The sequence below is a fragment of the Cavia porcellus genome, unplaced genomic scaffold (genome assembly GCF_034190915.1).
Source record: "Cavia porcellus strain 051 isolate PalLab524CR breed Dunkin Hartley unplaced genomic scaffold, mCavPor4.1 scaffold_1, whole genome shotgun sequence".
NCBI classification, from domain to species: domain Eukaryota; kingdom Metazoa; phylum Chordata; class Mammalia; order Rodentia; family Caviidae; genus Cavia; species Cavia porcellus.
Genome location: NW_026947484.1, coordinates 129,474,993 through 129,501,580, shown reverse-complemented (window position 1 = coordinate 129,501,580; position 26,588 = coordinate 129,474,993). Strand labels below are relative to the sequence as shown.

The window sequence follows — 26,588 nt, the reverse complement described above, 5'->3', positions numbered from 1 at the left end:
AGGGCGGGCGAAAGAGGTCGCGAGCACATGCGCAGAAGGTAGCACCCGGGCCTTAGTGCTGTGGCAGTGTGGTTTGAGTTGGGCGCTGGGGAACCGGTGTAAGTCCTAGGAAACTTACCGTGGCCACAGCCGCCTTCTACGTTCCTCGCCATGTTCCTCACGCGATCGGAATACGACAGGTTCGTGCGGCAGGGAAAAGCGGGTCGGGATTCCGGGAGGGTTGGGGGGTGGGCTCGGTGCCCGGCCGCGGCCTGCGTTCTGCCGTGTCATGGGGCGCTCTGGAAACAGGTCTGGCGGGACCTAGAGACTTTTGCCCACCCCAGGTGCCATCTGTCATTCCCCAAGCTAACCCAGAGCAGATTGGCCGCACTAGCCCTACCGCTGAGTCATCGCTGGGTCCTGACTCTGCGGAAGCGAGAAGCCTGGAGAAAAAAGTTGAAAGAGTCAGGACTCCGACCTTTAACCCGAAGAAGTTCGGGGGTGTACCCCCCCCCTCGCGACGTTCATCTTTTCATGCTAAATATGACTGTTTTGTTTTTAAGTGAAACATGTTGCCTGAAGTAAAAAGAAACGGGAGACATTTAAATAGGTGTGTAGTAGGACGCGCGTGGATGTACGGCATCTGCAAAAGTGTGAAAGCAGTCTCGGCGGTGCCCGGACATACTCGTCTAGGAATCTGACTTTCTAGAAACCAGAATTTAGAATGGTTCTTAGGAGATTTCACATCATGCTGATTCCACTTGTCAGAGATTGCTTTTTATCCTTTCATAAAAGTTTTAAAGCGAGTTAATTTTAATATTATGTTGAAGGCCAAGTACAGTATATTCGAAAATCGGAGTTTGTCTTTATTTTAAAAAGAAGCATTCAGAGATTGGAAATGCTAAGTCGTACATATTTATGTTGTGGACATTTTTACTTTTACTTTCTGTTTTGATTAGTAAGGTTTTCACTTAGCTGTTAAAATTTTGTTTTAAGGTTGAAAAAAGCTGATTAGTTTGTACTAGGTAGCTTAAGAAACTTCTTATCAAGTATGGCGATCCTGTCAAAGTTTTACCAAAGTTTTACTACAGCATTTTATCCTTTTATTGCCTCTCAGGTGTATGTCACATTTTAAAACCATGTTTTCCTACTGTAGTAGAGCGGATTGATTTTGTTAGTATTTAGTTTTCAGAGTGTTACGAGAATCATCTTCGGATTACAATTTTGAGTCAAAGTGTGTAAAAGAAAATTGTGATAATCAGAAAGCCTATTTTGTGATCGTTCATATATATTGGTTGTTTCGTGTTATTTTGTATCTTCCCGAGAATACTGAAAATAGAGCCCTTTCTTATTTCTTAGGTAATGTACATTTTTTAGATGCTGGTCATACAGCAATGAACGAAAGCAAGATTCTTGCTCTTCCGGGAGACTCCTAAAGAACTATGTACAAAAGTAATTATAGTATGAGACAGAAATGTATTGGTATCGTTAGAGGAATTTAAATCAACACTGGAAGTCCTGATGAGAGAGATTGTGCCCAGTAATCGGGGATCACTGAAGGAGGGAATATTTAAACTGGGTATTGAGAAAGTGGGATTTTAATAAATAAAAACAGTGAGTCAGTAGTTTTGAGTCAGAGAATGTAGGATGAAAAATGGAGCAATAGAAAATCAACAGTGCTTGTTTGAGAAAAGTCCAGTTTGACAGTTATGTATGCTTCATGTTATGGGAAATAGCTGGAGAAGCAGGGAAAATAGGATAATGTTAGATATTGGATGGCTTTTAGTATGAGGCTAAGGCGTTTGGGTCTCATTTTATAGACAACTGTGTGCCGTTAATTTTAATTTGTAAGAAGCTATGTAATCGTAGTTGCATTATGGAGATTAAGTGACTGGATTAGAGGAAAGATTAAGTCAATACCAGTTAGATGGCTCTTGTAGTAGTTAGGTGAAAGGTAACGAGGGCACTGAGGAAGGAAGAATGGTATGGTATTTTGAATTGATGACTAGATATATGATTGAAAATGGGAGAAGATGAGGAGGAATAAGTCATATAATTCAGAACTTTATAGTTTGGGGAGGCTGGAGGTGTAGCTCTGTGGTACAAAGCCTCCCTGGCAGGCACCAGGTTCTGAGTTCAATTCCTAGTACTCCCCCCCCCCCCATCTAGTTTGGGGAAACTAAGATGCTGGAGGTGTTTTAAAGTAAAACTGAAGTAGGAATGTTGCAAGATAAGCTCATTTTGCAAAGGATTGGCTTTAAAGATACAGTATTTCAGACTAAAATATCGAATGTTAGGGTTTTAATGGGCTGTTCAAGTGGAAATATTCACCAGGCATTTAGATGAATCAGGAAAAAGGTCAAACTAGTAATAGAGATTTGGAATTAGTTGTTTAGTGTACATGAAATAACTCAGGGAGACAGGAAAGTTTTAAAAGAGGGCCAAAACGAGAGCCCATATTAGGGTGGATGTAGTAATGTAATGCCCTCCTGGAATGAAGTTTCTGAATTAGAGTAAAAAAATTACAAGCACATAGTGCTTTATAATTTACAGTTGTTTCCTACTCTGTTCAATTCAATACTCAATTGTCTTGTGAGAACTGTAGGACAAGTATCACTGTTATTTTTTATTTCAGAGAATTAAAGTTAGGAAGAGAAAAAACTAACTCAATTGTAAATCTTTGATCTCAGACTTTTCTTTCAGTGATTTTTAAAGTGTTCTTTAGAGCCCTAAACTTCCTTTAACAAATAAATGGAGAGATGTACCTGTGACTTTTATTACAGTGTAAGATATTAACATCAAATGCATATTTTCTTAGGAATTGCTTGATAGTTTTGGGGCATGAATTTATCAAAAGAATTGATAAATTGACTCATAATTGAGACAGAAGAGTTACCTACTCTCATTCGATCAGTATGGAAAGATTATCTGTGAATAAGACAGTAGTGTCTTGCATATAGGTTCCATTTCTTGAGACTATTAAAAGAAAACCCCTACAGATTGTTGTGGGCAAAGTAGAAAGTAATGACAATGTGTTTGTCTTGTAGTCATCTGAACTAATTGTCAAGGAACTTGAGACCAATGTCTATATAACTCATTTTTCTGACACCTTAATTTTTTTTTTTAATTTTAGAGGTGTGAATACTTTTTCCCCTGAAGGAAGACTCTTTCAAGTGGAATATGCCATTGAGGCTATCAAGGTACAGTAACAAGTAGCATAGTTTTCTAAATTTCCTGGAAACTTCATACTCTGCTAGTAGAACATTTGGAGTAAATGTGTTGTATCCTTTCCTTTAGAAAATGTCATGTCTCTTTATCCCTTGGTAACCATTTTTATAACAACTTTAATCCTGTTCCTAACACTTATTTCTTGAGCAGGTAACTTCTTAGCTTTTTCTGGAAGTAGAGCAACATGTTTGTGTTTATAATCCTCTTGCTATAAAGAGAGATGTAGAAATCCAGAACTAGTCCCTTTATTTCTGTATTTTGTTACCTTGAACAAATCATATAGCTGATTTCTGGAATCCATTTAAAATGTTTAACTATACTGAAATATTTTTAAAAAATTTAAATATACCAAATGCTTTTATGAGCCCTGTATTTATACACGTTTATTCTTGATGGAGGTCTTGATAGTAGTATTATCTTCATTTTGTACACAAGGAAACTGAGGCCTAGAGGGATAAATGACTAGGATGGTGGCATGGAGATAAAAAGGTAAATTCAAACTATATTGTGAAGTGCTAGTGACTTTGGACTTAATATTTTTATGTTGTTGGTGGTTTTTTCTATCCTTTTGATTTTTCTTTTTCTCTGCCATTCCCTTCCCCTTTTCCCTCATTAAGGTTCTCTTTTCTTTTTCTCTCTTCTCTCTTTTTCTTTCCTTTCCTCTTTTCCTTCTCTATTCTTTCCCTCTCTGTCTCTCTCACTCTTTTTTTTTTTTTTTTTTGGCTTTTCTAGTTCCATGTGGATTTGGAGACTATCACCTTTTGGGACAGACCAAGATAGGTAGCAGAGGTGAAACGAGAACAGGTTCAGAAAAAAACACATCAGCATCTCACTACTTTCTTGCCATCTGTATTTAGAACTTTAGATTGACTTCTCTAATACAGCCATTAGAATGGGTCATTTTTCAGATATTTTAAAGATTTTATTGGATTTTCTTTCTAGAAGCACATCATTCTATAAATCAATGCTCTTGCTATTAACAGGAATAGTATATTATTTACTGGGGTGCTTGTTGTTTGCCTACTAGATGTGAATGATTGAAGCTTATCTCTTGTGAAAATGTATAGAGAATTCTGGTGAGTACTTGAGACAGTTCTTAGACCCATATTTGATAACCATAACACGTTTTCTTTCAGCTTGGTTCTACAGCCATTGGGATCCAGACATCGGAAGGTGTATGCCTAGCTGTGGAGAAGAGAATTACTTCCCCACTTATGGAGCCTAGCAGCATTGAGAAGATAGTAGAGATTGATGCTCATATAGGTAAGAAGAAGGGCAACACTGTTCTGTAGACTCTGGCCTGGGTTCATTAAGTCATCTGTGATGTTTCAAAGGCAATTCATAGGATGAATACCTTATTTCTTGTTTAGCTATCATTGTCTAGGCAATAGGCCAGTTTACATAACTTTAGTTGTAGTACTCATTTATATTTAACCCATTCCTAGAAGTTCTTTTCCCTGTCAAGTTTAATTTTTGCAGTGCTGGAGATCTAACCCAGGGCTTTATTCATGGATATCAGATGCTCTACACTGAGCTACTCTCTTAGTTACTCCTCAGATTTAGATTTGGCAAATGAGATGATTGTTTAAATATGCAAAGGTTGAGTTATAGGTTAACCCTCTGGGTCTTCATTGATGACTAATATTAGCCCTGATCACAGGCCAGCAGGAACAGAGTATCATGGATGATAAGCTAGAGTGTCCACAGAACAAAGAATTCTCAAAGATCTTAGGAGTGACTAAGATTCAGAATTTTAAGAATAGGCTTTGTCTAGATCAAGTTTCTCTTCCTGTTTTCATGCTTTTTTTTGTTTTTTTTGGTTCTCCCTCACCTTTTTTTTCTGCGATCCTTAGTATAAAGCCTTTGTTTTGGCTTCTGACATTTGGTAGTATTATAGAGTAAGTAATTATATTTGTAGCAATTAGCTATACAATTTTTTTTTAACATACGTAGTCATATAACTATTAAAACAATGATAAAATAATTGAAGGCATTAGAATCAAATTCCATGGTGATTGTGGGAGCTTGGTGTTATAAGATTAGATCACTTGGGCAAAGAGGTAGCGTACTTTCTGGCATGCACGAGGCCTTAAGTTCTGTCCCCAGCACTGGAAAAGAAAAAGAGAAAAAAAGGTACAGACCATTTTGTCTACTTTGGTCATTGTCACTTTGTTTAGCAAATTAAGAAAATACAGTGTGCCAGGGATACAAAAAGGAATCCTTATGTTCCACAAGCATGTAGTCTGATCCTGGCAATGGACAAATAAGTAAATGCAGTTAAATGATAGGTATTAAAGACTTCATAGAATGTGTTTAGTAGGGATATAAAAAACAAAAAATTAGTTTTGCCTGGGGTCAGTGTTTTAGAGCATTCAGGAAAGGATCCATGAACATGATGTTTAAACTTAGTTTAATTTTGAAAAATAAGTGTTTACTGGGTGAATAGATATGAGTGTAGCAGAGGAGAGCATTCTCTTCAGAACAAATGGAAATAAGCAGAACTTTGGTGGTATAAAGTACAGTAAATTGCACCAGCACATTAGTATGACTGAGAGGTGAAGTTGACTAATGAAAGATGTGTTTGGGGTCAGAGAGTGAAAGTCCCTTTTTATCCAGCTTTTGCTTGAGCTTGATCCTTTTGCACTGATGAAAGGTTTTAAAGCAATGAGGTAATGTCCCATTAAAATTTTGAGAGACCATTCTCATAATAGTTTGAAGGAGGCAGACTGGAGGCAGGCAGACCAGTTAAGTAATTTTTAAAATAGTCCAAATGTAGAGGTGATGAAGGCTTTCACCAAGGCAGTGCTCAGAAAATGGAGAGGAAGGGACTAATGTCGGACAGGTTAGTCAGCTAGAGACTGACAGAACTTGCAATGGCTTGATAGGTTGTAAGGGCCAGATTACACACAGCTTAGAAAAAAGGAAGAAAATGATGTTTTAAAGGGAAATAAGATGAATTGAGTTTAGTAAGATACTCAAGTAAATATTAGAGATGTCATTTGGCTTTAAAGGTCTAAAATTTGGGAGAGAAACCTAGGGTAAGGTTTATATTTGAGTCAATTCTAGTTGTAGTCTTGGCATTTTGGATCCTCAGGCAAACTTTGTCTCTGACTGATTGGTTTGTTTGGGAAAGAAAGGTGAAAAGGCTGTTGATACTATTTTGAGTCTGTGCCCTATAGACAATAGTGAAATAGTTTTTTTCCTTATTTCTCGGGTTGAATCAGTGGTTGCTTAGTTCAAAGTGCATCATGGGCTACAAAGAATGAGATCCTTAGAGATATAATATGTGGAAATTCATGTTTGATTGGCTGTTGTTCTTTGTCTTCTAGCTCACTATCTGGACTTCTGGGTCGTCGTGGATGGCTTGTTTATAACGTCATTATAGTTGAGTTTAACGCCAGTAATTTCCAATTCAATCTGATTAGTATCTTGCCATGGTTCCACTCCAGAATTTCAGTATTTTCTCAGTGGATGAAAGAGTTTTACAAGGATTTGGTCAGTAGGTCACTGTTGCTTTTATATTGCAGGTTGTGCCATGAGTGGGCTAATTGCTGATGCTAAGACTTTAATTGATAAGGCAAGAGTGGAAACACAGGTAAAATGGGCATCTTTTTTCTTTTTTATTCTGCTGCTTGAATTTCTTGTTTAGCAACTTACAGAGTTGCTTTGGCTACACTGCAGGCATATACAATGTTAGATATAGCTCTTGGGAGTAATTTTGGGAGGCTTCCTATAGCTTAGAGTTTAGCCGTCTAGCCATAGTAGCTTTAAGAAAGCTCTAATCAGTACAGCTGACAGTCTCTTGCTCCTGAGTTTACCTTCTACTGTACTACATTCTGTTCCCTGATTGGCTTTTCATGGGAGTGCTGTGGCAGGAGGTAGTCATAGTTAAAGGAAGATTTCCCTCCAACTGCCTTTTCTTGTCAGGCTTGTAAGAAGTAACTGCTCTCCTGATTTGTACCAGGTGACATACTGGTTAGGGATGCTGATTTGTTTTGTTTTGAACTGAGTTCCTGTGCTGGGCATGGTGCGCATCTGTGATCCCAGCACCCAAGAGGTTAAGGCAGGAGGATTACTGCAAGTTCGAGGCCAGCCTGGGCTACATAGTGAGACCCTGTTTTCAAAAAATAAACAAACTGACAACCTGTGACCTATAGGTAGGCTAATAGGAAAAACCAGTTTTCAAAGCAGATTTTTTTGTACTTGTCTGTGTATTTGCTCTTAGTACTTTGAAAGAAGAGAAAGTGGCAATTGGTTATTAGCATTTACTTTCTGCTTTTACAGGTACATGCTATGTTTTGTGAAATAATCCACTAGTTCCATTACAGCTTAAAACCCTTTTGGTATCTTTATTTCTAGAACTGTTTATCTTCTCATGCAGTCCCAAATACTCAGTGACTATTATTAATTAGGGAGAATGAACTTAAGCCTTTAATTTCCAGCCACAGTTTAAAAGGATAAGAATATTGAGGTGGCACACTGCTTTCATACCTTTCCTTTAGAAGAGAATATCATTCTTTACTCTTTTAGAACCATTGGTTTACCTATAATGAGACAATGACAGTAGAGAGTGTGACCCAAGCTGTGTCTAATCTGGCCCTACAGTTTGGAGAAGAAGATGCAGATCCAGGTGCCATGGTGAGTATGGTGCTTGTGTCAAATTTGTAGATGTTCTATAGGACTTAGGATATTTGTTCCTCTGCGTATTTTCCCAACCCTCTATTTTATAGCTACTTATCATAATACTTCTTGCTTTTTGGCACTAGTCTCGTCCCTTTGGAGTAGCACTGTTATTTGGAGGAGTTGATGAGAAGGGACCCCAGCTGTAAGTACCATGCTGGCTTTCTCCCCACCCCTGCTTTTGGAGGAGGGATAGTGATTATTTTAATTTGGGATGGGGACTGGTAGATTAAATTGATACAGAAAATTATACATTTGGAGGGAAAAAAGAAAGCCTTCTAACTCTTTAAAGTTTTTTTTTTTTTGGTTTGTTTGTATTTGGAGATCCATGAAAAACTCCCTTATTAGAACTAGTGTTAAGTTCTGAAAAGGATTAGAAGTAACCTTATTATAGTTGGGATATGATTTATAGCTTTGCTTTGAAATGTTGCTGCAGTCCTCATTTTCATGTATGACTTAGGCATACACAAGTGCCATATTTCTATATACTAGCGGTACATCTAAATCCCTGAGGAAGTTGGTAATTTTCTTAAACCCTTTTTAAGAGACTTAGTTTCTCAAAACATACATCGTTTGGTACTATACCCTCAGTATTTCAGTGACGTTTCTTGGTTATAGGACCAAGTACTTATATACTATTTTAGTGAAATGTTTGTTATGTAAAATACCACCACTCTTTAAGTATTTTAATACCTTTCTTCTGGGTTGTTTTGCAGGTTTCATATGGACCCATCTGGGACCTTTGTACAGTGTGATGCTCGAGCAATTGGCTCTGCTTCAGAGGGTGCCCAGAGCTCCTTGCAAGAAGTTTACCATAAGGTAGTCAAACATTCCCATAACACATATAATTATTTTTAAATCAAAGTATAGCTTACATATAAGAAAATGTACAGACCTAAGAGTTGAGTTCTAAACGTTTTAGCCATTATATACACTCTTGGAACCACAGTATACATGCTAATTATTGTTCTGTCATCCCCAAAAAATGTTAATCCACTTTCCAATCAGTCTTTCCCTTTATTGCAACTATGCATACTACTATAGATTAGTTTTGCCATTCTTATGCTTTATGTAAATAGAGTTAGTTTATTATTTTTATTGTTTAATATAATGGTTTTGTTTGGTTGATTTTTATTTTGTTTTTGTGCTTGAGATTAAATCCAGGAGCTTGTATATGTGAAGTGCATGCTATACCACTAGCTACACTGCCTTCCCTGGCATACTGCTTTTGAGATCAGTTTATATTGTTGAATCAATAGTTAGTTCCTATTTCTGAGTAACATTCCCATGATACAGATGTATGTCAATGTGTTATCCACTGTTCTCACAGCTTCACTTAGTTTACACTTCCTTGTCTGGTTCTTAAAGCAAGTGACTATCTAGCACTCTCTTTGTAGGATAGAAAGATTTGATTTTGGGCAAGTTACTGATGTGGTTGAAAGGTGCTGTATTTACCATTCAGATTGTTCACACAGGGATTCCTGCTCACATCAATTCCTAAGACAGGCAGGCATGCCTTGGAGCCACTTCGGGTTAGATTCTAGACTACTGCAATAAAGTTAATGTTGCAATATATCAGTCACAGAACTTTTTAGTTTTCCAGTGTGTATAAAAATTATGTTTATACTACATAGTAGTGTAAACTTGAAAAGTCATTGCATGAAAGTCAAGGCATAAAAAAAAAAAAAAAAGTAAGTCAAGGCATGAAATATATATGCCTTTTAAAAATACTGCTAAAAAGTACAAAACATCTGAGCTTTTAATAAATTTTATTTATTTATTTATTTATTTTTGGAGGCAGGTCTCACTATGTAGTTCAGGCTGGCCTTGAACTCACTGTGTAGCCCAGGCTGGCTTCAGGTTTGTACTGCTGCTTCCGCCTCAGCTTCCTGAGTGCTGGGATTACAAGCATGTACCACCATGCTCAACAACAAATTGTATTCTTTTCCCTTGCTATTGATGGGTCTTTACTGATCAGGGTGGTAGTTGCTGAAGTTCAGTTCAGGTGGCAATTTCTTAAAATGAAAAGACAATGAAGATTACCATCAATTGACTTTTCCTTTCTTGAAAGATTTTTCTGTAGGATGCAGTGCTGTTTCTTCACATTTACTGACAGATTTGCTTCCAAAATTAAGAGTCAGTCTATCTAGCCCTGTTGCTGTTTTTATCAATTAGGTTCATGTATTCCAGATCCTTTCTCCTCTTGTTCACAGCGTCTTCACTAAGAGTAGTGCCATCTCAAGAAACCACTTTGTTTGCTTATTTTTGAGAAGCAGCTTCTCATTTATTAAAAGTTTTATGGTGAGATTGCAGCAGTTCAGCTACATCTAATCCTAAATCTTTGCTATTTCTGCCACAACTGCACTGACTTCCTCCACTGAAGTTTTGAACCCCTCCAAGTGATTCATGAGGGTTGGAATCAATTTCTGCCTAACTCCTGTTGATGTTGATATTTTGACCTACTGTGTGAAGCAAATGTTCTTAATGGAGCCTAGAATGATAAACTCTTTACAGGGGTGTTCAGTGTATTTGCCTTAATCCATCAGACGAATCACTGTTTCGAGCAGCTGCATTATCTCCTTATGAAATATATTTCTTAAATAATTAGACTTGAAAATTGAAATGACTCTTTGATCCATGGGCTACAAAATGGATATTGTGTTAGCAGGAATGAGAACAACATCAGTCTCATTGTGTATCTGCATCAGCTCTCTTGCATGATGGGGTACGTGCATTGTCAGCAATATTTTGAAAGGAATTTTTTTTTTTTCTGAGCTTCTTATAAGTGGGCTTAAAATATTCAGTGAACTTTATAAACACATGTGCTATCATACAGGGTTTGTTGTTCTATTCAGAGAATAAGCAGAATAAATTTTAATTCGATTTTTTTTCCCCCATTCTTTTATTGGTGGGCAGTGAGTACTAGAAATTGAACCAGGGCCTTCTCACTGAACTTTATTTCCATCCACCTAAGTTGTCCAGGCTGGGCTTGAAGTCATGGTCCTCCTACCTTAGCCTCCCAGAGTGCTGGGATTACAGGTGTGTGCTACCACACCTGGCTAATTTAATAAAAATCTTAAAGGCCTGAAGATTTTTAGAATTGTAAGTAAAAATTCACTTCAATTTAAAAGTCACCCACTGCATTAGGCCCTAATAGCAGTCACTTATCATTTCAAGATTTGAAGCCAGGTATTGATTTTTCTCTAGCAATATAGTCCTAGATGTCAGCTTCTTCCAACATAGGTTTTTTTGGTCTACATTGAAAATCTGTTGTTCATTGTAGCCACCTTCATCACTGATGTAAGTTATATCATCTGGATAACTTCCTTAAGCCTCTACACCAGCAGATGCTGCTTCACTTTGCATTTTATATTACAGAGAGGATTTTTTTTCCCCTTAAACCTCATAGGCCAGTATTTCATTAACTTTCAGCTTTTCTTCAGCAGTTTCCATACTTCCATCAAGCTTCATAGAATTAAAGAGAATTTGGACCTTGTTTTGTATTAGGCTTTAGTTTAAGGGAATACTGTGGCTGGCTTAATCTATCCAGACCACTAAAACTTTTTCCATATCAGGATAAACCTGTTTCATAGTTTTCTCATTTACATATTCTCTGGAGTAGCACTTTTTATTTCCATCAAGAGCTTTTCTTTTGTATTTACAATTTGGCTGTTTGGCACTAAAGGCCTAGCTTTTAGCATATTGTACTTCCAATATGCCCACCTCATTAAGCTTAACATTTCTAGTTCTCACTCTGTAGTTCAGGCAGACCTTGAACTCACCATGTAGCCCAAGCTGACCTCAAACTCACAGTGATCATCCTGCCTCAGCCTCCCAAGTGCTGTGATTACAGGCATGAGGTACCACTGACCTGCAATTTTTAAAAGCTTTTTTATGCCAGTTATTTGAGAAGCTGAGGTAGGAAGATTATAAGTTTGAGGCCAGCTTGGGCTACCTAGTTTTTCAAAGTTCATTTTCTATATGAAAGTTGGTGATTGGTTTAAAATAAGGCATCTTATCCTCAGAATAAGTGTATTTTCCTTACCACCTACTTGAATATTGGGAAACTTGTAGTGTACTATATAAATTAGGATGTTGGATTTATATATTAATTCTTGCTAAATCATTTCTTGAGGGAGATAAAGGGGAAATCTTTGAAACAAGGAGGGATTATACATAATTAACATTAACTGCTCCCCTGTCTTTGTTTCAAGTCTATGACACTGAAAGAAGCCATCAAGTCTTCACTTATCATTCTCAAGCAAGTAATGGAAGAGAAGCTGAATGCAACTAACATAGAGGTATTTTTCTATTTTTTTGCTTTTTTGTGTATATTTCCCATTGGGAAAAATTGAATAGATCAGAAAAATCACATCTTATATGCTCAGTTCGTACATTATTGATAGCATTTGAATAATAAGCAGCTTTGGGGAAATGGTGATGGCAGAAGTCAGAATTCAAGTTAGTTGAAGAGTGAAAAGGAGATAAAAACAGTATGTATCAATGTGAATCAATCAATGTGAATAGTAGGCAACACTGAAGAAAAGAATTTTTGTCTTTAAGAATGAGGATTTAAATACTTTATAAATTAAGGCAACTGGTGGCTAGAAAAATACTAACCATAGGGAGAAGTTAATATGAGAAAAGTTTTAAAAGCTTTAAGGCATGGTACAAATGAAGGAGTTGGTTTTTAAAAGTAAAATTAAATCAGCATCACATTGAGCACCTGTTATATGGCAGAGGTACAGGTATGGAAAGTCCAGTATATTTAGGCAAAATACTGTGTAGTGTAAGGGACATACAGTTGCATGAGGTAAAACTTGTCTAGTAGCAATAAGAACAGATTGCTGCATGATCATGTAAGTTAGACCAGCGTATCAAGAAAGCATCCTGGGGGGCTGGGGATTTAGCTCAGCGGCATAAGCACCTGCCTTGCAAGCAGGCTGTCGTGAGTTCGATCCCTGGTCCCGATAAAAATGAAAAAGACAAAAAAAAAGAAAGCATCCTGGAAGCAGTAATGTTTGGAGAAGGAGGCAAAGAAAGCTATTCAAGGAAGAGAGAACAGCGTGTACAAAGACTCAAAAAACATAAAATAACTTCGTGTTTAACAAGGAACTCTGAGGGTTTTATTTGACTGCTGGATGTGTCATATATATATATAAGGTAGAGGGGTTGCAAGAGATGAGTCTGAAGAGGCATGGATGCTAAGTATAGATAGAAGAAAGGAAAGTAATGATAAAGATAGGTGGGTTTGAGGACAATTGGGAGAACTGTCTTGTATTTGCCTCGTGATTGTTTAGGTCACCTGCTGAATGTGAGCGAATATAGCAGTGAAATTAAGGAGAATAGGAAACAGAAAAGTCATGAACAACAGGGAAACGGAAAGGATAAGTAAAAGATTACTGGGTCACATGAAAACAATTTCTGAGGCTGGAATCACAAGACAAATTATTCCCAAAAATCAAGATAAGCCAGGCATGGCGTATACCTGTAATCCCTAGCCTGGGAGGCAGAGGCAAGAAGAACCCAAATTCCATTCCAGCCTTGGCAAATTAGAACTTAGCAATATTCTGTCTCAAAAAGGATGTGGGAAGTAGCTCAATGGGAAGTTCAATCCCTAGTACCTTAAAAGTGGAGAGAGGGGGATAAAAGGAATGTATTCCTATAATTCCAGCTACTTAGGGTGCTGCAGAGTAGTGAGGATCACAAGTTCTAGACCAGCCTGGACTGCTTAGACCTTATCTGAAGTTAAGGGGAACAAAAGTTAAAAATGGACAGAGATGTAGCTGAGTGGTAGAGCACTTGCCTGGCAAAGGTCTGAGTTCAGTCCCCAGTCCCCTCCTACCCACAGGCACATGCACACACATACAAAGCCAGGACAGAGGTTCTCTTGCAGGCACAGTATGTATATATATATATATTTTTACTTCAATTTAAAAATCTAAATGCTAACTAATTTGTAATCATTAATTTAGAATTATCAGTTGGTACTTACTTACCAGCATATTTATTGGCCCTACTCATGAAAAATGGATGGTTAATCTCTCATAGGGATTGACTAAGAATAGAAAAGTGGAGAGTGTTGTTGGCAGGACTCTCACCAGGACAGTCAGGTTCATAGCACACTAAGGAAGGGGCAGAAACTAAACACTAAAGGAGGGACTGGTCTAAAAGTGAGAAGTTTGAGAGTGAGTGTAGGTCAGAGATAGCAAATCTTCTAGAGACAAGTGCGTACATTCAATCCAAAACCCATTTATTTGTCACAAAGTACCAACACTGCAATTAAACCTGAATACTGAGGTTTTCATTTAAAACAACAACAAAAAAAAAAAACCCTTATACCTTAACATCTTTTGTTTTAAAAGAAAAATAACACATAGGTGGTGCCCTAGGTTCACCACCACTGGTGTAGGTAGTTTGCTTCCCCTTGAGCAGTAGTAGAAGGAAGGCAGGGGGTTTAACAGGCTTCCTCGGTGGAAAACTTTATACTTCTTTTTTATCTTTTTAACAAACTCCTGAAAATACTTACCCTCCTTGACAATCTCTATAATGAGATGCAAAAAAATGTAATAATGCTCCACTTGTAATACTTAGGAGGGACTTTGTTAGGACCTTTCCAGTACTGTTGGTTTTTTTGGTATGGAACAAGATAGGGTCTTGACATTTTGTTAAGATTGTCTCCTTACCACCTCAGAGGAATTCAAACATAGCTCTTGATTTCACAGTAAGGGCTGAGGCCTCTTTGTTTCAAGTGAAACTGCAAATATTTTCTAGTTCATTTAGCTTCAGTACCTATATCACAGTGTTGCTTTGAAAAAAGCACCTCATGTGTCTCATTCACACAATCATTAGCCACATTAACCTCCTTGGTTATCATTTTCTTCACACTAAATGGGAGGCACTTCTACTTGCCTAAAACTGCTCTACCAGTGCTTTGACCCACGGTTTCCAAACCAGTATGTCCACAAGAATCTTTGGAAATGAGGCCCAGAAAGTTACTTTTTAAACCTCTTCAGGTAACTCTGATAGTCTAAGGAGTCTTCCTCCCATTTTAGGTCCTTATCACCCGTTAGTTGTTCCCTGGATCTCCAGCGTCTCTGTGAGCTGCTTCCTCAGAAAAGGAAATTGACCAACTTGTACTCTTTAAAAAACAAACAAACAAAAAAAAACAACAAAAACTAACAGCTGTACCTTTGCTTATCCTTTCTTTTACAAGCAACCAACTTTGGGACCAGGGGTGTAGCTCAGAGGTAGAGGACTTGTCTAGTATGCCCAGAGCCCTGGGTTTGATACCCAACCAAAGAGGAATGGAGAAAGGGGACAGAGAAAATAGTTTTTTCTGATATATATTCTGTAAGTATAGATTTATGTTCTGTTTTTGTCCATACAAATGGAGTCATAGAATGTATATTTCTCTGTTTCTTAGACTCAGCATGATTTTGGAATCCATCTATGTTGTGTATATCAGTTATCTGTTAACTTTTATTGCTCAGAGCTGTATTGTCTGTTCTGTTTATTAACCTTTATTGCCAGGTCTCTTCCAAATAGAAACTCTGTTCAGTATCTACTGCCTTACCTGTATCATTTATTCTTCAGTCATTACCATTTATTTTGGCTGTTTTTATTTCCATGAAATTGGCTTATACTAAGATAACTCCAGTTTGTGAGATTCCTGGTCACTATTATTTTAGTTTTCTGAAGCATTCACCTCAAATTTGGCAAATCTTTTTGTTTGTTTGTTTGTTAATACACGTTTTCAGGATATAATGATTACATTCCTTGTAGGGAGTTGGTACATGCACATAACATGTCTTAGTTCTCATCCCTTTCCCCTTTTCTTCCTGCCTTCTGCAAATTGTTGTCTTTCCAGAAAACCATTTCCTCTTTCTATAGTAATTGTAGCTGTTAATGACGCCACCCTTTGCACCAGAAACTCGGGTGACTTTGCTTTTCTCTTATCACTAAATTTTGTTTTGTCCCTTAAAAATTCTCTTACCAGTCCCCCTTTCTCCATCTCTACTCGCTGAGTGTGCCTTTTGTTTGCCTCCTTGTTTTTTCTTATTTCCAGAGGCCCCTTAGTTAGTCTTCTTGTCTTTAGCTTTATTTTTCTTTATTTCAGTCCATTTTTCCACTCACTGTGCTACTAGTCCATATCTAATCTTAATTGCTCTTTACTTAAAAACCTTTTCTGACTCCTGCTATTTACAAGATAAACTCCAAGTTTCTTTTGATGGCATAATTCACAACTTTAAGTTACATGTTTAATCTTTTAAGCACTTTGCTAAGCCCTTTTATGTGTACTTTTTTCTTTTAATCCTTGCAACTCCATTTTACAGAGGAGGAAACTAAGGCTAACTTTGAATCCAGGTCTGAGTTTAGGTCCTGTGTTATTAGGACCTAATACTCCCTCTCTGTGAACTCTGGTCCCCTATGCTCCATGTTAACTCATATTCCATGTGCAATGTGGTAATACCATATTACCTTATTTTGCAAATCCATCATGTTTCATGTTTGTGCACTTGCATTTATCCTGTTCTCCTTGACTGATCCATTCTTGCCATGCTTTACCACATTCACAATGGGGCCATATATAATGACTCAATCAGGCAGCTTGTACCATTTAGTGAGACAGTCACACATGTTCCACCAGTGGTTCAAGTTGGTCAGAACATGTTAATATACAATACAAAGGTTTCCTCTCCTTGAAGTCTTCCTGGGCTCCTTCAGTTCAGGGTCCTATTCTACATTTGATTCTATTATATACCCTTACCTGACATTGACAGCATCTGGCATCCCCACTCTCAGTAAATTAGACAAGAGTTCTCTTCATCTTTGGATCTCAAGTCCCTAGTACAACTGTAACTAGTAAATAAATAAATAATTGATGGGAGAAATGAAAAGGTATTCTACTATTTCACAAAGGCTTTTTGAAAGTGATAATAAATAGAAAAGTAACTTTCATATTCGTTATGTAAACCATATTTGTCATTATGTAAACATAAGGACTTATTTTTACCGATTTACTAATGAGTAACTTCGTGAAAGCAGTAGTTGATTCAAACTCCATTAGTATTGGTTTGCATCTTGGTTCTACAGTACTGTTCTATTCGGTCTGTCCAGCTCATTTAGCCTGTGTAGTGTTTTGAAAGGTTTAGCCATTAAGCCATGAGTAACCTAACAAAACATTCTGTAGGTCCTTAACTCATCTAATTTATTGACCTTCAGTCCCACTGTATTCAATGTCATTGATCAAGTAAAGCTATAATTTAGAAAGAAGTGGTATTAATATTTATATTTTTAATCCTGTGAAAGAACTTATAGTTTATACTGACTTGAGTTTATATGTTTTTCAAATACATTTGGGATTCTTCACACATTTTATATAATTGAATATATCTTTTGGAAAAATCCAGAGACTGTAGAACCCCTACCCTCTACCCCCACACTTCCCAGTACTGGCTACTGATCCCAGCTGCACTCTACCCATTAAGCTACATCCTCCAAGCTTTTTATATTTTTAACTTTGAGATAAGAGTCTTGCTGAATTGCCCAGGCTGGTCTCTAACTTGTGATCCTTGTCTCAGTTTCCAGAGTAACTGGAATTATACGTTGTGCCACCATGTTCAGTTCTTTAGCCTGTCTTCTGATGAGATCATCAGATGTCTTAAGATGTACAGGAGTCTTTATCCTGAATTTTACTTATGGATGAGGCAGAGAACAAATATCATGTAGCTGAATTGAGTTAATTCTGTCAACTTTTAAATTACATTAAATATCATTAGTGACTATTACTTTAAAATGCCTTAGTATATTTAATTTTTAGATTATAAAAATGACTGAGAAAATGACATTTAAAACTAAACATAGAAGCTATTGAGACAAATGTGAATAGCACCTGTTCCTCAGCATTTCCCTAAAACATGGGACTATGATTAGCAGAGATGATGGAAAATCTGATAGTTTTAGTTAAATTTGAACTTACCATCTTTTGACTCCTTTGAGTGGGGAGCACTGGGCATTGAACTCACGATTTTGTGCTTGCCAGGCAGGTGCTTAGGCCACTGAGCTAAATCCCTGGCCCTCTTTTTTGTCGTTTTAAGAGATTATAATCTGGACCATTAGTTATGACTGATACCCTCATTCACAACTGATTTCCTATGCTAGTGTTAATGGAATCTTTTCATGGCCAGTCCTTTTATAAAACAAAGGAAACCTTTTTGTTCTTATGCAGCCACACAATTTTAGAGAGAATGTCTAATAATAGTTAACAATTATTTGTTACTTACTACATTCTAGTCACTATTTTAAGCATTTTACATAAATTAACATTTAATCCTAACTACTCGTAACAGAGTGGCCAAATAACCAGAGAACACATATACAGACTCAACCTGAAAGAATATAAACATGCTGTTTATTTATTTATTTACTTATTTATCTATGGGGTGTGTTGGGGTTGGACTCAGGATGTTAGGGGTGTTAAGTAGGCGCTCTGACACAGCTACATCTTCAGCCCTTTAAATGTATTTCTAAAGGAATCTTTTAACAGGAAAAACGTATTGACTTTCATGTATTTCATTGCTGCTTTTGTGATCCTTGTTGAAGTAACTTCAAGAAGTAACAATAATGCTAAGCATTTGGTTAACTATTATGTGATGGGTTACCATTAAAATAGAAAATTTGGTCAAGAAGAATTTTTATTTTGGAGTCAGAGCTATTTTAGGGACCTGCTGCCTGGAAAGGATATCCTGGGGACAGGAGATCCCTTAGTTCCTAATGAACAGCTGCATCACCAATACTACTTCTAACCATGCTAGGGCCATCAGCAGGGTAACTGAGCCCAGCTTATTAACCCGTTTTCTTTCCAGCTAGCTACAGTGCAGCCTGGCCAGAATTTCCACATGTTCACAAAGGAAGAACTTGAAGAGGTTATTAAGGACATTTAAGGAAGAGTGATCCTCAGAACTTCTCTGGGACAGTTTTTGTTCTCCTGATTACCCTTAAATTTTATTTCCAGCTCCTGTTTCTTGGAAAATCTCCAGTATATGTGCATTTTTTTTATGATGTCTGTACATAAAGGCAGTTCTAAAATAAAGAAAATTTTAAAATATTTGTTAGTGGTCTATATTCTTATAATGCAGTATTATCTTTGAAATGTTTGTCACTCTCATGCCAGTGTCTGTTCTAAAATAATTTTAGTGGTTCTCTGTAACACAATTACCTCTAGCTATGATTTCCTAGGTTTTGGTAAAAACACAGTCTAGTCCAGCTCCTCCCACTGGTTAGCATATGTTGATATCACTGTAAGTCCATTTCAGTCCTCTGCTTCTCTGTGTGTGTTCCTGGGGATCAAGTACTTTGTAACAAGCTACACTGCCTGTTCTTTTTTACTTTGAGATTGGGTCTCACTTAGTTGCCCCAAATGAGCTTGAACTTTTAGTTCTTCTGCCTCAGCCTTCCAGAAAGCTGGAATTATTCTATTTTTGCTGCTCCTTTTACATGAGGAGATGCAGCTAGTTGACCATCAAAAGAACATGTTTGCTCTGCACCCCCAAACATTGATGGGCTGATATATACCATTTAAAATATTGCACTAGTTTTTGTGTCTTGATGGACAATTTGGAAAGAGAGTCTTTGTTCATGCAGCTTAGGACTAAAAAAAATTAATGATCTTGGCCTCTCTAGCAATCAGTTATAAATCTAGGCCATATCAGTAAGAGAATTATAAAATCGAGAAGTTTAAAGTAAGCTTTGAATGTACTATGAACATCCCTTGTTAAATCTGCCCTTATATAAATTGAGAATTCCATTTTTTTTTGTTTTTGAATGGGAAAGATTACTGTTTATTTTAGGGCAGAAATAAAAAGTGCTCAGGGAGAAAAACGTGCTCTGAAGGAAAAAAAAAAGCTGTATCATGCAAGCAGAACTGACCACTGCAAGGACAAGGAAGGGGGCAGTGGCCTGCCAAGTTAATGGCTGTGTCCTTTTACAGCTTCCCAGTTGGTTGACCCAGGTAGTCTCACTTGAGCTCATGCTAGGAGACTGATGTCAGGTGCCAGGTTCAGCATGTTCTCGTTTCAGAAGATTGGCACTGGGTGCAGGGCTGAGCTTAATCCCGTGTCAGGCTCAGGCACTACTGTTCTGCATCTTGTGGGACTGATAACATAATTCACTGAGGGAGGTACTGAGTGTGTCCTTTGGAAATTGGGAAACATGGCTATTGCTTCTGTTTCATATCCTTTTGTACTTTATGAACTTTGAGTACAAATTACTCGGACTCTGGGCTGTGCCCGTTGCATTCATGCAGAGACCTTCCACCACTGCAGCCACCCAGTTGGCACCCCTGCCCCTAACCCTCTACCCTTGCCCTGCCCAGCAATGAGGGCGAGAACATTTAAAAAATAACTCTACTTCAGACTAAAAAGTGAGTGTAAGTATCACCATTACTTAATGGATGAAGAATTTAAGGCCATGGGTCCACAGACTAAACTTCTGTTTCCTAGTTCCCTATAACCAGCTTTGGAGTAGTAGGGAAATCTCATAGAGGAAAAAAATACTAAGGAAAAGCTGTTGGCCTAGCTCTCTTAGCTTTAGCTAATAGGCTATACAGTATAACAGAAAAGAGTACATTTTCTACCTTCTATTAATAATGTGCATTCTTCAAAGAGAACTTTGATTTCCTGTAAAGTAGTAAAGTTTCTTGTGTCAGAGAGATATACTTACTAGGAAAAGCTATGGAGTTGTGTAACTTGCTTTGTTTTAATTTGCTATACATTTATTCTAAAAGCACAGCTTTTAGTAATAAATTTATGTATTGTAGTTCTGCAAGTAGGGTAAAATCTTATGTGAAGTATTTTGCAAAGAACAGGCACTGCAACTTGTATTTTATGCCTGTCATTAGCTAAAAATGAGAGAGTAAAAGCATTTAGTCGTTCACTTTCTTAGTGCTATATGCAAGTAACCATGACCCCAGTAACTGATACAGTTTGAGGACACACCAGTAAGCATGTAACTAAAAAGAAACACATTAAAAAGTGATTATACAGTTAAGAAGGATATTTGGTAATTTCTCCAGGAGATGGCACTATTGAGCGTTTCCGACAGTAAGACAATAGACCATTCATCTTTGTCACCCAAACAAAGAAATATTCCTTTATATCCCCTTTACCCCACCCAACTGTCACATGCTACTAGAACTGTCTTATGATCAACTCTATGCTTAGAATAAATTTTAAAAGTAGTCTGTATTTTAAAGAATAATTTGACACATAGTAATTACAGAAAGTAACACTGCTTACCAGTTTTCATCAGCTTTGTCTTGTTAGTCTAGTATTTGAGAACTTCAGATGACTGTTGTGAATATTTTACTGTCTTGTCCAGAAGTTTCCACTTCTCTCATCTCACTATCTTTGTTCTGGGGGAAAATGCAAATTTGTAAAGCTTTTTGTTTGCATGTTAACCTGATGAATATTTTGATGTAAATACCAGGTCTGGTGCACTGCACCATTGTAACCTACAACTGGCACCAAACCCCTTGGAGGCACCAAATCAGTTTACATTCCAAAGAAATTTTCAGTTGCTTTACCTAGGTGTAACATTTTGTATATTTTGTTTTGTTTTGTTGGGATTGGTGATATTAAAAACTGAACTCAGGACAGATGTTATGCAAGTGCTGTACCACTAAACTATATATCCTCAGACCTTTAAAACTGTTTTGTTTTGAGACAGGGTCTCACTGAGTTGCTAAGGCTATTCTCAAGTTTTCCATCCTTGTGCCTCAATCTCTCCAGTGGCTGAGAAGTGTGTCAGTAAGCCCGGCTAGTTACATTCTCTGCTGAACAACTTTGAGCAGTGGGAAATGATGGAGTTAGTAAGGTTAAGGATTTGGAACTGGTTTTACCTGTGTTGTATGTTCTCGAAGTTGTGTAAGAAGCAAAAGTGCAGTAGGGACCTTATTTATTGGCGGCAAGGTACTAATTTAAAGAGACGGTTGTACACTGGAACTCAACTTGTGCAGAACACTCACTGCAGGGTTGAGACACTAGTAAAACGTGCGTCTACAAAGTAATCATGTATAAATTAGGCACTGACCAATTCTGCACTACTTTACTTGCCCTTAATGCCCCAAACTACATTTGAATTCCAGGAAAAGCCATAAATTAATTCCTCCTCTGGCCTACCTCCCTGCAGAAGAGGGCAAACCAGATGGACAGACTTTTCTTCGGGCTTGTATGAGTCACGGGTATCCTGGTGTCTGTCTGCCTTGGTAGGCTCTGCCCCACACCGGTTCCCATTCACCTTCTTGGCAGACAGACGCTGCTTCAGCAGACAATAGGTACCTGCTCCTGTAAGCCGAGTTTAAGAACCTGAAGCACCAGTTCATGAGGAAGCCCCTTTTCCCAGCTGAGCCAGTTCAGGGAATTCCCCCAAAGAGATTTTCCAGCGCGGTCCCAATCAGGAATTTTAGGAGTGTTGGCGGGGGGGGGGGGGGCAAGAGGTCCGGAGAGAAAGAGCAGCTAGGGGGTCTTGAGGCCTCGAAGCCATAGGCTTCGCAAGAAGCCCCCCAGCCAACTGCAGCGGCCCGAGAGACGCGGCGCGAGGGTGGGGAATGACCTCAGCCGTCTCCGCCACGTTCCAGCCAATCAGTCCCCCATTTTGGCATCCGAATCCAAGACCCCCGAAGCCGGAGGCGACGCGAGCCAATGGGAAGTGGGTTCGGGAAGAAGGACAGGCGGCTGGCCAATGGGGGCGGAGAGGCCGGGCTGTGCGTATCCAAGGAGCGAGGCGCTCGGGTTCGGGGGTGTGGCGCGGCGGGGGCGGCGGGCGCGCCGGGTGGCAGGTGTCAGCGGCGTCGGCGTTCGGCGACTATGGAGCGGCCCCGGGGAGCTGCGGACGGCCTCTGGCGCCAGCCCCACGGTCTCGGCCTCCTCCTTCTGCTGCAGCTGCTGCAGCCGGCGACCCTCGGCCAGGACCGGCTAGACTCGCCCCCGCCGCCCGCGGCAGCGCCGCTGCACTGGCCGGGCCCCGTCGGTGTGAGCTGGGGTCTGCGCGCTGCCGCGGCCCCGATGCCCCGCGGCGGCCGTTGGCGGCGCAGCGCGCTCAGTGAGGATGCGGACTGCGGCCAGGTCCAGGATTTCGTGGCCAAGCTGGCCAACAACACGCACCAGGTGAGCGGGCGCCAGGCCCGGGCTCCACCCGGACTGCGCAGCGCGGCCCGGTCCTGGCCCCTTTCGGTGGCCCGCGCTGCCCCGCGCGCCTCGGGCCCCGCTGGGACCCGGGCCGCCGCCTCGGAACCCGCCGGGCGGGGTCGACCCGGCAGCCCGGACGCTGTGGCCCGCGGGCTGTGTTTCGTCACAGCCAAGGCAGCCTTCCACTTTCACCGCATTCTTTTTTCTTTTCTTTTCTTTTCTTTTCTTTTTTTTTTTTTAAGTTGTCAGAGTCTCCTGAGCGTCGTTGTTTTCTGACTGTATAAATAATCAGGTTCGGTAATGTTATTTACTTACGGAGAAGCTGGAGGAATAATTACCTCTTAAGTGATTGCAGGAGAAGTTGGGCTGCCCAGAAGCAGAGGATTGATCTCTCTGGGTCAGTACTTTCAGGGTGGTGAGGCTGGCATTTAGAATGCCCACAGCAGTTTGGTTAGGTCACAGTGTGTATTTTAATTTTAAAGGAACAACTGTGGAAATGAGATGACATTTCTGAGCTATAAAACTACTTCCCTGACCCCTGTTCAAGCTAATTTATGGGATGGAGGTTTCGAAACCCTAGAACTGGACCCAGAATGACCTTGAGAGGCTGGTAGGACCACAAGTTACATGAGAGGAAGGTGAGGAAGAGAACAGGGCCTCTGGATCCAGATTAGAAGCGAGAGAAGCGGTGGAGAGTTGCAGGACAGACCAAAATTATACACAAGTTTCACCTGGGCCCACTGACTGGTTGTGAGCTATTCCATCAGCCCACTGAAATTTTTGCTACCAGCTCATCCAGGAGGCAGATCTAGTGTGGCTCCCGTTTTCTTGTCATTTGACCTACAACGAAACACTTTTTCTTTTAAAAGTTCATGCCACAGTATTGACTTCTGTAATATTCCAGCAGTGAGCCCTAACTCAGTTATAGTATTATGTATGTGCTTTCTCTTATTTCTTCAAAATTGACCTTCTTTCTTGGTATTGAACTCTGACTGGGATGTCTCTATCCTGTTGTAACAAGATTTTCAGTTGCTAAGAAACACATTGCAGATATTCTGCTTTATGCCAGTTGCTGGTCAAAAGACTTTCAGAAGCTCAACCTTTGGCATGCTACTGAACTGAGAAAATTGTTGGTAAAGTTCTGGCTTCTCACTTCAGTACAATTTGAGTATCTTCCACATGTCTTTTTTTCTTAAAATTATTATGACCGACATTTGCGGAATGTATTTCGATTCAATATGTTTTCTGTCTTACATCTTTTCCCCTTTCAAGAGAAGGGTGAATAGTATTCCGTACCTGCCCTTGTCCATATGTAACCACATTTCATTGCAATATCAGCCAAGTCTTACTATCCTTTGGACTGTCTTGACCGACTTTGTTACCTGTGAGTTCATTCTTAGACCCCCGAACATACGGCACTTGCCGTTGAGGCACAAATATTCAAGGAAGGGGCTGGGGATTAGCTCAGTGGCATAAAGCACCTGCCTGACAGATATTCAAGGAAAACTGTGCATTATAATGCAGTCCAAGCATTGACTGTATAAAGGTAGCTAAACTAGTGCTGAATAGTGGCGCAGGTTGGTTGCAAATGGGATGAAATAAGTACTAGGAAGTCTCTCTGTTTGATAAAAATTTTTTATAGATTTACTTTTCACTGTGGGGAGTTGGGAAAGGCTTTATAACACTGATGCTTAATGTATACAGGGGCTGCATGCTTCTTGGGCCAGCTAGACACTCCATCCATTTTTTCATTCTCATTCCATATTTCAGATTCTTCTCTTGCTGGTTAATCTACCTTTAGGTCTGCTGCAACTGCTGGATTTATTCCTACAGTCAAGTTTTCCTTGTTGGTTTGAATTGATATGTCATTTGTAATATATTGATTCCAAGGCAAGAGATTGGAGAAAACTGGCTCAGATGGATTTGAAACCACTCATTCTTCAAAGAACATATGTAAAGGAACTGCTTTCTATTCCTTTCATTTCATTTAGCTTCCTTTTCTGATCATTCTTTTTTGCTTTATTTTTGTCTTCCTTTATTTTTCAGCTAATCTGATTTAAGATAGGTATTTTTTCAGTTGTTTCATGTAGGGTATCTTTTTCAGAGATCTTATCCTGTCTTATTCTGGTTTTTTGTTTTGTTTTTTAATGCAGCCTTTGTTGTTTGTTTGTTTTTTACTGGTACCAATTGATGGAACTCACGACCATGCACTTGCAAGGCAGGTGCTTATGCCACTGAGCTAAATCCCCAGCCCCTTTGCAGTCTTTGTTAATGTCCTCATGACTGAGGCATGACTTAGACATGACTGAGTAAAGTACATGACTATGAATGATTTTGCTTCCTTAACCAAGAACTATTTTATAGTGGTCTACTCTGCTTTTTAATTCTGTATTTTTAGAAGTTATAGTAAGTAATTTTGAACTGTATTGAAGAGATACAGTACTGAGGGGCCTCTTATAAACAGTGTAAAATTAAAATGTCAGCATGACAGAACAACTTTTTATCAGAAACTTTGCATATTTTTGTACAACCGGGGAAGGAAATGCTTTTCAGAATAGTTTTTCTATACAATGACAAGAGTTAACTCCCAAGAAAAATCAGAAGTTCTTGGTTCTTTTATTCCTTATAACTCGATGTTGTTCTTTTCAAGCCACATTAATTCATAAAATCATTCTATATGCATGCCCTCCAAAGGCCTGGATCTGGAGTAAAGAGATTGCCAAGTTACCAAGAAAAAATAACAGACTAGAGAATGGAAAACCTCAAAAGGTTTTAGAAAATCTCCTAGACCTGTTTCTATGGCGTGTGAGAGTATATCAGCATTTAACTAATCTTAAGGAAAGAAGTAAAACTAAAGCTTGAGAGTGCTTTTATAGTATACTCTTTAGAGACCTGTGCCCTAATGCTGTAACTCAAGCTTCCTTGCTCCTGAAACCCTACAGGCTGTTCTCTTGCCCAGGCCTCCCTGCTTCTCTCTAGCAGGCTTTCTTTCATACCCTTTCTTTTCTGTCTTGGCATTGAATCTATTTCAAGTGTATTTGGTCTATTGTGGACAGTATTGTATATATTTTTTCACATAGAAGTCATGTTGATTTAAGTGTCCTATTTTGGGATTTGAGGGATGAGAGGAAAAGATTTTTTTCTAATTATAGTATTGTAAATGTAATAGACTCTTAAAAATGGAAATAAAAGCTATTGGCTATTGCTAAAAACAGAAAACAAAGAAAAAATAACTTAGTACAGCTTATCAAAAATTATGTTTCCTAATCTTGTTCTGGGGTTTGACGTGCCATGGAAAGGAGGGGATGTAGCCTTGTGAGGGCAGGCAATGAGGCCAGCCTGTCTGTATTTGAATCTGGCTGCAGTACTTATTTGCTGTGTTTTAGTTGGTAAATTACTTAATCCCTCTGTGTCTTAGTTTCTAATCTATAAAATGGAGATAATAAAAGTACATAATACATAGAATTGTTGTATGAAATAAATGAGTGTAAGTATAAATGTATAATGTGTTAA

The 26,588-nt window shown here is 38.8% G+C and overlaps 2 protein-coding genes and 1 long non-coding RNA gene across 6 annotated transcripts in view; 2 read left to right on the top strand and 1 right to left on the bottom strand.

Moving 5' to 3' along the window:
* On the top strand, positions 1 to 18,997 carry Psma5 (proteasome 20S subunit alpha 5). The gene is made up of 9 exons (XM_003479203.5): positions 1 to 179; positions 3,113 to 3,179; positions 4,344 to 4,470; positions 6,735 to 6,802; positions 7,738 to 7,845; positions 7,974 to 8,032; positions 8,604 to 8,706; positions 12,102 to 12,188; positions 18,756 to 18,997. The coding sequence occupies exons 1-9, from the start codon at positions 151 to 153 to the stop codon at positions 18,831 to 18,833; spliced, it is 726 nt and encodes a 241-aa protein (XP_003479251.1). The 5' UTR covers positions 1 to 150; the 3' UTR covers positions 18,834 to 18,997.
* Positions 9,640 to 22,574, bottom strand: LOC106025553 (uncharacterized). The gene is made up of 3 exons (XR_001199153.3): positions 22,068 to 22,574; positions 21,186 to 21,301; positions 9,640 to 9,902 (listed from the first exon to the last, which is right to left on the bottom strand). It is a non-coding gene; the product is annotated as an uncharacterized LOC106025553 (long non-coding RNA).
* Positions 22,575 to 22,754: 180 nt separating this feature from the next.
* The window catches only part of Sort1 (sortilin 1), a 98,198-nt gene continuing 94,364 nt past the window's right edge, over positions 22,755 to 26,588 (top strand). For all 4 annotated transcript variants that reach the window (XM_063255526.1, XM_063255516.1, XM_063255520.1 and 1 more), the window contains exon 1: positions 22,755 to 23,054. In XM_063255526.1, the coding sequence (XP_063111596.1) occupies positions 22,755 to 23,054 (300 nt within the window). The remainder of the gene's footprint in view (positions 23,055 to 26,588) is intronic.